The sequence below is a fragment of the Eulemur rufifrons genome, chromosome 16 (assembly GCF_041146395.1).
Source record: "Eulemur rufifrons isolate Redbay chromosome 16, OSU_ERuf_1, whole genome shotgun sequence".
In the NCBI taxonomy this organism is placed as follows: domain Eukaryota; kingdom Metazoa; phylum Chordata; class Mammalia; order Primates; family Lemuridae; genus Eulemur; species Eulemur rufifrons.
This window is the reverse complement of record NC_090998.1, coordinates 14203552-14215761: the sequence shown is the minus strand read 5'-3', so window position 1 is coordinate 14215761 and position 12210 is coordinate 14203552. Positions and strand designations below refer to the sequence as shown.

Genomic DNA, 12210 nt, shown 5'->3' with positions numbered 1-12210 from the left:
ACTTCAGATGCAAATCTGTGCGTTCAAGTTCTGTCTTGAAGCTAATCCTTTGTAGTCACCTGATGATACATGATATGAATATGACCTGACTAGCTTTATGGGAATTGGGTAGCGCTCAAGTTTTAAATTACTATAAACTTGTTTGCGCTCAACTTGTCACTAAGTAAAAAGGAAAACAAAACACCCTAATATTTGTTTAGTCTCTATTATGTGCCTGGCTCTGTGTCTGACACTATGAAAAACATTTGATGTGTATCGTGTCATTTAATTTTCATAAAAACCTAACAAGGAGGATATTTTATCTGCATTTTTCAAATAAAGGAATAGAAACAGGTTCAGAGAAGTTAAATAAGTCACACAACTCAACTGTTGAGGGCTGGGTTCAAACACAATATATCTGATAATAAATATCCACTCTTTTCCCAGAAATGATTCAGTTTGCTTTTAAGTTGAATGGTTAAAACTAAAAAAGCCATGAACTCAAAGGGCCTCCTGCCATGCCAGGTGGGTGGAGCACTCGTGTGGACACAAAAGCTGGATCCTGTTTAATTGAGGACTCTGGTAATGATGTTCCTCATGACAACCGATGCTTCAAGCTTAATTATCTTAAGTGAGACTCTCTGGAACGCGCTTAGCAAGTATATGTGTGTTCCTACTTTGCATTATGTCCAGGTATCCTGTCACCTCCCCCACAGACCTATATATACCTCTTAAATGTTCCTCAAATTTCCCCATGGAGCTTGCTAAAAATGCAAATCTCAAAGTGCCATCGATAGAAATTCTCATTTGTGGGATCTGGGCTTGGGCATCTGTAACAAGCACCGTAGGAGATTCCAGCACACTGGCCCATACCCTGTCCTTTGAGACTACGACAGCCCTGGTGGTCTAGGTAGCAAAAACTTTGCTTAGTCTTTTCTTGTTTGAAGTTTATGTACTCAAAGGTAGGTGCACACAAAGATAAAAGAATAGGCTAAAGCCCCAGGAAAATTGAATCAAGTCTTCACAATCCAGAATGTGATAATTTCCATAGGCTATAATTATAAAATTGCCTATTTGATAATGTATGTTGTAAACATTTTAATATACTAAAATTACTTTCTTGAATTTCATGTTACCTCTTTGATCTTAGGTACTGTGATCATAAAGCTGAAGTGTATACAAACAGTTCCCAAGTTAGTGTGTACCAGAATTCCCGTCCTTCACATTGAGAGAGTAGAACCAAGGGAAGAAAAAAAAACTAAAACCAAAACTAGGGCACATATTCCAAAGGATTATAGATAGGTTTTGTGGCACTTAATTTCTTTTTTCTTAAGTACCTTTTAATAATTCTTTATCTCCCCTTTGGCACCGTCCCAGGACTCTGATGTCTTCTGCCAGGTCACACCTGTCGTGATTGTCTTTCCCCACCTAGTTCAGGAAGTTTCCTCCCTTCTATCTTTCCAGAAATCCCACCTTATTTTCCATACTTTTTCTTGATTAACTGGTCGTAAGGCAATTTCCCTCAACTCCACCCTGTCTCAACATGCAACTCGTGGCTCAATCATCTTAATTGTTTCTAATGGACTTGTTCCTTTGTGTGTGTGGAGTAAGTGTTGTTGCCATTTGCATGACTGCGTATCTGTTCCCATTACATTTGTCGGGATGTGGTATAGTGAAAACTGCATGTGTTGGGAGCTGCTCTTAGGTTCATTCCTGACAAGGCTGTTTATTAGCGTTTAATAGTTTAAATAGTTCATCTAAGCTCTTTTTGTGAAAATCAGATGATAGCATCCATCCTTCTAAAGCAAGGTATCCAGCACATAGTAGATGCACAACATGTGTTAGTCACTGCTGTCTTCTCTTTGTCCCTTAGATTTCATGATTACTTACTGAGCACCTACTGTGTGTCAAACTTTTTTCTTGGTGCTGAAGTGAACAAGCACCAGTAAGCAAGGGAGGAAAAGGCCTTTCCTGGGTGGAGTTTACATGCTATGAAGTAGATAGAAAAGAAAAAAGTAAAAAATTAATAAAATCTAAATTAGATAATTTATTAAAGAAAAACAAATTTCATTTTGGTGTGGATGATAACAGAATGTTGATTAAATACAAACCCACCTTCTTTACGTTTACTTTATATAACCTTTGAGAGGCTTACGAATTCCTCGTGCGGACACTCCAAGGTGTCCAGATTCCACAGTAAGGGTTTGAGTACACAGCAGCCGATTCCTCCATTGACCATGTTCCTTCTGCGGGATTAGACAGGAATGTGCTCGATAAATACTGAATTGATTGACGAATAATCACTGGAAGGAGAAGTTGAAATTGATTGTTATCAGTTAGGATGCTGGCAGGCGGGGAAGCAAAAGAATATCATTAAGGAAGGTGGGAGGCGATAGAAAAGGCGGTAGGATTTTGTGTCCCAGGGTAGCAGGGAGCCTACGGCTTCCTTTTTTTGGAGTGAGCAAGCAGAATATTTTCCCGCAGCAGACAGCAATCTTAGAGCAGGGCTTTTGCTGGAGACTCAGAGGGGAGCGCAGACAGGCAGGGAAGGTGGCCTGGGCACGAGACTTTTGACACAGTTGAGGGAATTCTGATAAGGTCTCTGGGCCAGGAACCATTGCACAGTGTTTGGCACATAGTGGGTGTTTGATAAAATTTGCAATATTTGTGGTTTTTGTTTTGAGACGGGGTCTCGCTGTGTTACTTAGGCTGGTCTGGTCTCAGAGTCCTGGGCTCAAGCGATTCTCCCGAGTAGCTGGGATGACAGGCGTTCATGAACTGTCAGAGGAGCTTTAAAAAATCAGACAGCTCAGGGCAGGTTGGTGCTTTCCACAAGTCTGAGAAACAATACTGTCCCTCCTCAGCGGCGAGAGGAAGCTGAGCAGAAAGGCTAGGGATGTGCAAAGTTGTTACTTTGTTTTCTTCTTTAAAAAGGGAAAGAAAGAAGAGTTCCCAAAGTGTCACATCTATCTGTGTTAAAATCAAATGGCAGCAAGATATTTCAGAGCAAAACATATATAATAGCATCATTGAATTATTATTGTTGTATTAGTTGGTTATGGCTGCATAAAAAAACGACCCCCAAAACTTTGTGGCTGAAAGCAGTGTGTCATTATTATTGCTCTTCCATCCACAGACAGCTGAGTGGTTCTTTCTATGTGTCTCAGCATCCACACTTGGCTATGGCTTGGATAGGCAGCTGTGCTGACCTTGATGAAGTCTCTTGCACATTTAGGGTTGGCTGAGATGACTGGGTCCTCCTCACATGGTCTCTCATCCTAGAGACCAGGCTAGATTTGGCTTGTTTACAAGGGTTCAAGAGTGAGCAGAAGTGTGCAATGTCTCTTGAACCTAAACTCAGACCTGGCACATTCTGTTAGCTGAAGCAAGTTCCAAATTCAGCCCAGATTTAAGAGGTGGGAAGACAGACAACAGTCAATGGGAAATGCTGCAAAGTCACACTGCAGAGACTATGGCTGGAAGGAGGGGTGAAGAAATGCAGCAGAGCTATTTTTATAGTCATGATCTGTACAATGGGCCCTGAATTGCCCCTTATTTATATCCTCGGTCAGCCCTGATAATATTCTTCGAGAAAGGAGTGTTTGGTCTGCATCTCTGGGCTTTGGAGCAGCTAACGCGTCCAGTGTGCAAATGGGTAAATTATAAATGCAGTTGATAGGATAATAAGGGTAAACTTTTCTGGATTGTACTAAGCAATGGGTCTAAATGACATCTGGGGTAGTGGTCAGTTTATTTTTGTGATTCAAATGGATTTTCTTAAGGCTTGAAATATGATTTATTAACTGAAAAATGTTCCCTTTTTTTCCTTAATTAAATTCAGCAAGAAGTTTACCATGAAATGTTATTTGCAGGCTGTTGTCCATACAACACTGGAATGTGTCACTTTTTCCTGATGTCAAAGAATCTGCCTTCCAAAGCTGTTAATGACAGATGAGAGCAGGAATACAATTTTACGTAGTCAAAGAACATTTGATTCTTTTATAGGGCAATGTGTCAGAACTTTGTCCCCTCTTTGGGCTTTTTCTGTATTATCTTTAACTCTAAACTATAGAATTAGCCTCCTCAATTATAATATTTGCAAGCCAGTTTATTTTCTTTATTCTAGAACTCTGGATGACCTATATTTTTCCATCTTCCAATCTCTTTAATGAAGTCTGGCTCTTAAATGAAAGATCACTCCTTAAACATTAGTACCTATAGTAGTCGTTCGCTTACACATGTTAAAGAATGCCTGCCCTCTTGTGTCCAGAAAGGCTGCTACAGCAAGAAGTGAATTAGCAAACTTACCCCAGCAATACAGCATTCTCTCCTATAGGGATTTTTCTACCAGGGAGCTTGCTCGAGACTTGCCAAGTACAGTTGTACAGTTTGAGCACTGCAAAGTGACCCTAGTCCAAGAGAGGAATGAATGGTCCATGAAATCCATTCTACACTCTGTCAAGCCATGTATGCTATGTCCAGGCTGTGTCTTCTCAGAGAAGTTACCCATTAAAATGTCATTCAAGGTGCCACCAAGCCTTTTAACACCTGACAGGTGCAACTTTCTCTACTTTACACAAACCTCTGCAGAGCTTAATGGCAGCCTTCTATATGCCCATTGAGAGTTAATTGGATGCTCCTCTCATGTAACTTTCCTACTCAGAAATTTCAAAACATTAAAATCAGATTCTTGTAGCTGGATGACATCTCTTCATCCCAGGTTATCAGAGGAAGGAAATAAGGAACAGAGAGGCAAAATGATAATTGTCAAGTTCATTAGAGGCAGTGCAGGGAACTAAAATGCAGACCCTCTGACTCCCACTCCATGCTCTGAAGCCTTATCTTTAGCGTCAAGTGACCCCTTTATTTGACCTCACCTTGCCTATTTCACCCCAGGCCTAGAGCAGACATGCCATAGCATGCATGGTGCTGGGGAGGTGATTTCAGGTGGTCTTGGGACGGTTTAGCACATTAGTATAAATGCATTTGTTTTAATGTATTTTTTGGGAAAATACAAAAACATTAAACCCATGGTTCCTTAGATATTGTATGTGACAACGTTAAATATTTTAAGTCTGAAAAGGGAATATTAAGAAAAATATTAAGTAATGCATATGTTAAATAGCTTGAATTTGCCATTCTAAATTATGTATGTATCAAAATATCATGTTGTATACCATAACTATATGCAATTTTTTCTGGTCAATTAAAAATAAAAAATAAGTAAACAATAATTTAGATATGACAAAAGTGATTAAAGTGGTGTAAAAGGCCAGCATGGGGGCTCATGCCTGTAATCCCAGCACTTTGGGTGGCCAAGGTGGGAGGATCGCTTGATACCTGGAGTTTGAGACTAGCCTGGACAACATAACAAGATCCCATCTCACTATTATTTTTTTATTTTTTTTAATAAAAAGTTATCTGGGCGTAGTGGCATGCACTGTAGTCCCAGCTACTCAGGAGGCAGGAGGATTGCTTGAGCCCAGGAATTTGAGGCTGCAGTGAGCTATGATTGTACCAGTGCACTCCAGCTTGAGTGACAGAGTGAGATCCTGTCTCTAAAAAAAAAAAAAAAAAGCCTTCTTGCTGTGACTTCACATGGTAGAAGAGGCTAGCTAGCCCCCTCAGGCCTCCTGTATGAGGGCATTAATCCCATTCATGCAGGATACACCAGAGGAACTTATCACTCTGGTCCCTTCTAACTATCCCACTGGGGCCCTTTCCTGACACTTCTTTAGCACTGACAGTTTGCCCATTACTGTTAGTTACTGATGACAATATACCCTCTCTTATTATTACAGCTGTGCCTGATATTCTATCCCTTGCATAATCGTCCCAATAGAAACCACAAAATAGGCCTTCAGGAAACTATGGCTTCATTGATTTTCCTGTGTTGCCTGCAACATTTATAAAAAGCATTGACCCAGAGCATCGATGTCCTAGTTTCAAAACCATGTTTGCTTTTTATAAATGTAGCTGCTTTTCCACTTACAAAAATTATGTAGACTCAAATAAAATTTGAAAAATACAGAAAAGTAGACAGAGAAGCAAAAAGGCATCCATAGTCTTGCTCTCCAACAATGAACCCTTCTCATATCCTCCCTAATTAAAAGTTCTCCTGCAAAATCCTAGCAAGTGGGGATCTATTTCTGTTTATTGTTCGGGAAACTTGGAATATTCCTGATTTCATATATATTTGTCATCCCAAATCATAAAATAAAAAATTTTCAATGGAGAATTTAAGCGTGGAGGTCTGTCTACTGGCACGTGCGTAAGCAACACTTAACACTTGGGTAACAACTGCCTCAGAGCTGAGCCACAGCGGGGAGAGGCTACTGCACATCGAGGATGGTGACCACCGACTCTCTGCAAAACGCACTGTGTGTGTAAAGCTCTGTGCTAAAAATGATGGTTCAATATTCCAGGCATTCATACGCTGTTGTGTATATTTTTCTTTCCTGCAGGGTTTTTGGAGTCTCTGGATGACTTTTACATTCTCAGCAATGGTCTGATATTGCTGCAGACTACGAACAGTGTGTATAATAAAACGCTACTAAAGGAGGTGAGACCCCAGACTCTTCTGGCGTGGCAGAGGGTCCGTGTGGCCAACATGATGGCAGATAATGGCGAGAGCTGGGCAGAGATCTTTTCAAAATACAACTCTGGTAAGTGGCCCCGTAGAGTAACTTTTAGGCATGGACATGTGTTTAGATTTAGACTAGTCAACCAGTGAAGCTACAACCGTGTCCTGCCTTCCTGTCTCCTGATATTTCAGGCACCTACAACAATCAGTACATGGTCCTGGACCTGAAGAAGGTAAAGCTGAACCACAGCCTTGGCAAGGGCACTCTGTACGTTGTGGAGCAAATTCCTACATATGTAGAATTTTCTGAACAAACAGATGTTCTACGGAAAGGTACTTCTTTCATGTTGTAAGTCGGGAGGACTGATGCGTATGTGTGTGAGCACAGGGTAGGGGAATGCATGCTGTGTGAATGTGTGACAGGGGCGTGTGCAGTGGGGCAGAAAGGACAGGGAAGCCACCGCTAGTCACACTGGGAGAGAATTACCAGGTTTAGTACAGCATTAAACGTACACCACAGACTCTTACGAGACAATGTGCAGACTGGGACACGAGTCAGGCATTCATGACCCCATGATTTCTCATGGCTCTAATATTACCTTCTCTCCTGAGTTCCTGGTTAGAGCTTTAAGTTCAATACAGTTAATATTTATGGACTGCTACTCTGGCCTACGGACTGGAAAAGCGAGGATACAAAATCCCTGCCCTCGAGGAACTCAGTAGTCTAGTAGGGAAACAGAGCACACGAAGCAGCCATGAGAACCCAGGATGGGAAGAGTCGTAGGAAGGTCTGGCGTACCCAGCCCGCTGGTGATGCTAAGATGGCGGCGTTGGTTCCTGGGTGGGATTGAAGAGGGCAGTTCTGGAGGGCAAGAACAGAGCCCAGACATTGGAAGCCAGGAGTTTCCCTGCCTTGATTCAAATCTCAGCTCCTTAAAATCTCAGGCAAATTATCCCAGTCTCTCCAGTCCTGGTGTAGGTTCACAATCACTTATTTGTAATTTTGACACCTATATAACCTAGGTGTGTTTTAGCAACAAATCTGTTTTTAACACCATAATTTCAATGCCATTCTTACCTCAATTCTTCCTTATACTGGCTCTGTGTCCCAAAACTTAGAAAGGTAAAATGTCTTGTCATTTGCTTTTTTCCCCTCAATAACCTCACCTGAATCGGAGGAGCAGTAAAGGGGAGAGAAAGGCAGACAAAGGCCAGGAGAAGAGTATGGAGGTGGGACACTGAATGCTGGAGACATCCTCTGTTGACTGTTCTGTAGGCAATAACCCCGTCCAGTGTAATCTAGGATATTTCTGGAATGCTGCTTATACTAGAGCTGCGTCTCATGCTTGGTATTTAGTGGCTAGTGGGCTTTGTGGCCTTGGCACACTGGGAAGCTCTGAATGAAGCAGAGCCTTTATAAATGCTTAGAGTCAAAGCAGTTAAAAGCCGGCTAGAACCGTCAAGATCCTCCTTGACCCTCTCACATTATGGACTCCCCCACCAAAAGCGAAACGTGAGGTTGACTGCCTAAAACCTAGCTATTCAGCCCTGCACCTAGAAGTTAGGACTTCTGATTCCCAGTGCTGTGTTCTTCCACTATCCCATGATTAGTATGTGGCATCTTCCTTTTTAGGGCCACATTGAACCATCTTTTGGCATTTCCATAACCAAATCCACTTAGAAGAGGTCCCCAGACCATTGTGCATCATACTTTATTTCACTGTATAGACAATAAGTCTATTTTCTGGTTTACAGAATGTTTTAAGAATTCTGGGTAAAAACCAAAGAATTCTAATGCTCTTCTTCCCCTAATGAAATAATCTAGAAGTATGTCAATTCAGGAAGTTGAAAAGGCTCAGTTTGGCTGCCAGAGTTCACATTCATAGCTTTATTTTCTAGACAATCATTTTGTAATTAAACACCTGTGCCAATTTTTTAAAATAAACCATCATTAATAACTTCTTTCTTTTGTTCCCTCTCTCATCTATCTCCCTCCTTCTTGCCTTCCATTCCAAATCAGGATATTGGCCATCCTACAACATTCCTTTCCATGAAAAAATCTACAACTGGAGTGGCTATCCATTGCTAGTTCAGAAGTTGGGTTTGGACTACTCTTATGATGTAGCTCCACGAGCCAAAATCTTCCGGCGTGACCAAGGGAAAGTGACTGATATGGCATCCATGAAATATATCATGCGATACAACAGTACGTAGCACATTTCTCAAGAATCATTCTTCAAAACTCCTTTTCTTCCCCATGGATAAAGAAGTTTATCCATGTAAGTTTATCATCTCTGTACTGGAAGGAATTATAAGAAGTTACTTGAATTAAGTATTTAGTATTCAACTATATAGATATTTTATACTCAACAAGTAGAATTTTGGCCTCCTTTAGAAAATGACAGAGAAAAGTCTACAGATTCTTTTTAATTGAAAAAATCATATGTAAAACACAGAAAAAATGACCTAGGCAGGATCCTCCCCCTCCTTCCCTTACAACAAGTTTCCTTCCAAGGATAAAGACAGCACATAAAACAGAAATTATTCATAAATACTTTATTTTTGATGAACAGTATCAAAGTCAAATTTGAATTTCTTTTCTTGGAAAAACTTGATGCACGTTTATGTCCTCTGTCTTCCATCCACCCTTCACTGTGCCATGTTCCCGAGGGCAGGCTGGGGCAGAGGGCAAGTCTGTACCTGGAAGCAGGCTGGGCTGAGGAGGCTGGCAGGGCTACACTCTGATTATCTGGGCTTTAGCAAGTCCGAAAACCTTACTGGGGATGGGTGCGTCTCAGAATAGCCAATAATCATTCTTTTCCCCATCCCTTTGTTTCCTAGATTATAAGAAGGATGCTTATAGTAAGGGTGATCCCTGCAATACCATCTGCTGCCGCGAGGACTTGAACTCACAAAACCCCAGTCCCGGAGGTTGCTATGACACGAAGGTAACACACTGCTGGCTTTTGAATTCAATTTCCACCAGCACATGGGCTTCTTCAAAGGCAAAGCTGCAGGGTTTTGTGGCATTGAGCACAATGATGTCTCTAACCATAAACTCAGTTCAGCAGTCAGCTTTTTCAGAGATTCTGGCAGTAGGTCCCCCTGCCTAACTTCAAGTCCCTGCTCTGCTACTTAGTCGTAAATCACATAATTTTGTAGTGTTTCTGTTTCCTCATCTGTAAAATGGAAATAACAGTGCATACCTCATAGGGTTTTGTAAAGACTAAACCTTTAAATCTGTAAAAAGTTTAGAACAGTACTTAGTGAGTTATTTGTAAATATACACAGTGATGATGACGACGACGACGATGATGGTGGTGGTATTAAGTTTTACCAGACTGGCCCAATGTCCACAGAACACATTATTAATAGCAGTGTACTTTCATGTTAAACGTGAATTGAATTTAGCTGAAGAACAGATATTTTTCACCATGTTAGAATTGGTAAGTGCCGTAATGCATCTCATAACAACAGGTAATAAATCGGCTTGCAGTGGTGTGCTGAAGCTGGCTCCAGTAGGCGTGTGAGAACTAATTGTGAAAGTCAGTTGATATCATGTTGATAGCCTGAAATCAGCCATGGTGGGAGTATTCACACCATGGAAATCGGCAAATACCACAAATCAGGGCCTTTTAAAATTTTTCTTCAGAGTGCTGGTTGTTAAAAATTTATCTGCACACTGCTGGATTTGGGATGTCTGGGGGTATGAGTCAGCCATTTGGTTGGTGGAAAGAATCATTCTGTCACATCCTTTTGCAATTTTGGGGTGGGCATGTGTCCTTTCTTTTGCATTGCCTGTCCTAAATTCTGGAAGAAGCCTGTAAGGAGTGACCTGTTCTGCTCAGAATCGTAGGAATGCCGGCCCTCCCCCCCCCCCACACACACTGTTTTCTATCAGCCTAATACCTAAACAGCAGATGTAAACAAAGTGGCTGTAGAGAATCCGGCACAGAGGAAGCCCCAATGTATGCCTTTGTATTTTTTTTTAATGGTATTCATATTTTCAAACATTCGGTGAAGTGTGTGAAGTGTCATATCCATCCCAGAATACACAAAGAAAATCACCTCTGCTGCCTCGCCTGGAAGAACCCAACTCAAGCTTCCATCTGCCAAATTTCACGTCTGGAGACAGGGGCCTGCTATTTTTTCATCAAAAAAGTTTCTGTTGAAGTATATACCTTAAAAATATAATTTCTCTCTTTAGAGTCATTTTGAATATGGGGAAAACCAGAAGCTCAGAGATTTTCTTTCTCCTCTAAGGTCTGCTGCTACTCCGTTATTAGGTGTTTTTGAGAGCCATGGCCCTCGTTTTTTGATAGTGAGCTCCTTCTACTTTAAAACTCTTGTTACTGCCCTGTTTAATAACAACTTTTCTCGAGGACTTAATATATTCTAGGCACTGCTCTGAGCATTGCTTGCATTAATCCTCATGACAACTCTATGAAGCCCACTTTACAAATGAGAAAACTGAGTCACAGAAGGGTTAAGTGATTTTTAAATAAGTTTTGGAGCTAAAATTCTGAATGAGTAATCTGAATAAAGGTTTCATTTTTGGCTACAATGTTCATGTAACACACTTCTACTGGTCAATTCACACTTAAATGCCAAATGGATACAGAACAGTATATCATGTAAAGATATGTGGAAGCTTGCAAGAAAATGTTTTAAAGGAGCTAATACTGTGACTTTGGAAAGAAAAGAGGAAAAAAAGTCATGGATTTAGTTGAGTTTTTTTCCCAAATGATTTTCTAAAACGTCCCCTGTCCTCTCTTTTTCCAGGTGTCGGATATCTACCTAGCATCTCAGTACACAGCCTATGCCATCAGTGGTCCCACAGTACAAGGCGGCCTCCCTGTTTTTCGCTGGAACCGTTTCAACAAAACTCTCCATCGGGGCATGCCAGAGGCTTACGACTTTGATTTTATTACCATGAAACCCATTTTGAAACTTGACATAAAATGAAGGAGGGAGATGAGGGAACAGAAGGGAATAAAAGGCTGCAAATAAGATACCAAAGGTATTATTTTAGCTATGTTTTTGCTGTCAGAATCACTCTTAATAAAATACAGTAAATTCATGTGTCACTTTCATTTTCCACTGATTTTAACAGGGTGGAACACTGTGGAAGAAACATTGTATATGATAAATAACAGTACTAGGCTTTAGCATACAAGCTAATATACAAGAGGATGTGGCAGAAACTGCTCCTTTATTCACCAAAATCTGTACTCTCCCTTTATGCTTGCCCACACAGACCACGTCTCCCAGGGTCCCTTAGGTAGCTGTGCCACGTGACCGTCCTGGCCAACAGAAGCTGAGATGAGTGCCACTTCTAGGCCTGGCCCTAAGAACCTGTAATACTCCCATGCTCATCCCCCTTCCTCTGGCTGAATATGCTTAAGGACAAAACCCTGGGAGACAGTGGAGCAGTTTTCAAAGGAATCTCTCATCAGCTGAGTCTTTTTGTGGTGTAGGCAAGGCATACAATACAGTGAATCTCTTATTTTTTTTAAAATGGTTTTACCCCAATTTCACCTACAGCTGAACAGTCAATCTCACTGTTGTCTCCCATTAGTTAAATGCGCCCATCCAATCTAGCAACAACTCTGCAAAGCAACTTCCTTTCAAAGCTGGAGTGTTGTATG

At 41.1% G+C, this 12210-nt stretch overlaps 1 protein-coding gene across 1 annotated transcript in view; it reads left to right on the top strand.

Annotated features, from left to right (window-relative positions):
* PLBD1 (phospholipase B domain containing 1) overlaps positions 1-11655 on the top strand; it is a 60183-nt gene extending 48528 nt beyond the window's left edge. The window contains exons 7-11 of the mRNA XM_069489890.1: positions 6444-6644; positions 6755-6895; positions 8583-8768; positions 9404-9510; positions 11345-11655. Of these exons, the coding sequence (XP_069345991.1) occupies positions 6444-6644; positions 6755-6895; positions 8583-8768; positions 9404-9510; positions 11345-11527 (818 nt within the window). The 3' untranslated portion in view covers positions 11528-11655. The remainder of the gene's footprint in view (positions 1-6443; positions 6645-6754; positions 6896-8582; positions 8769-9403; positions 9511-11344) is intronic.
* Positions 11656-12210: the final 555 nt, after the last annotated feature.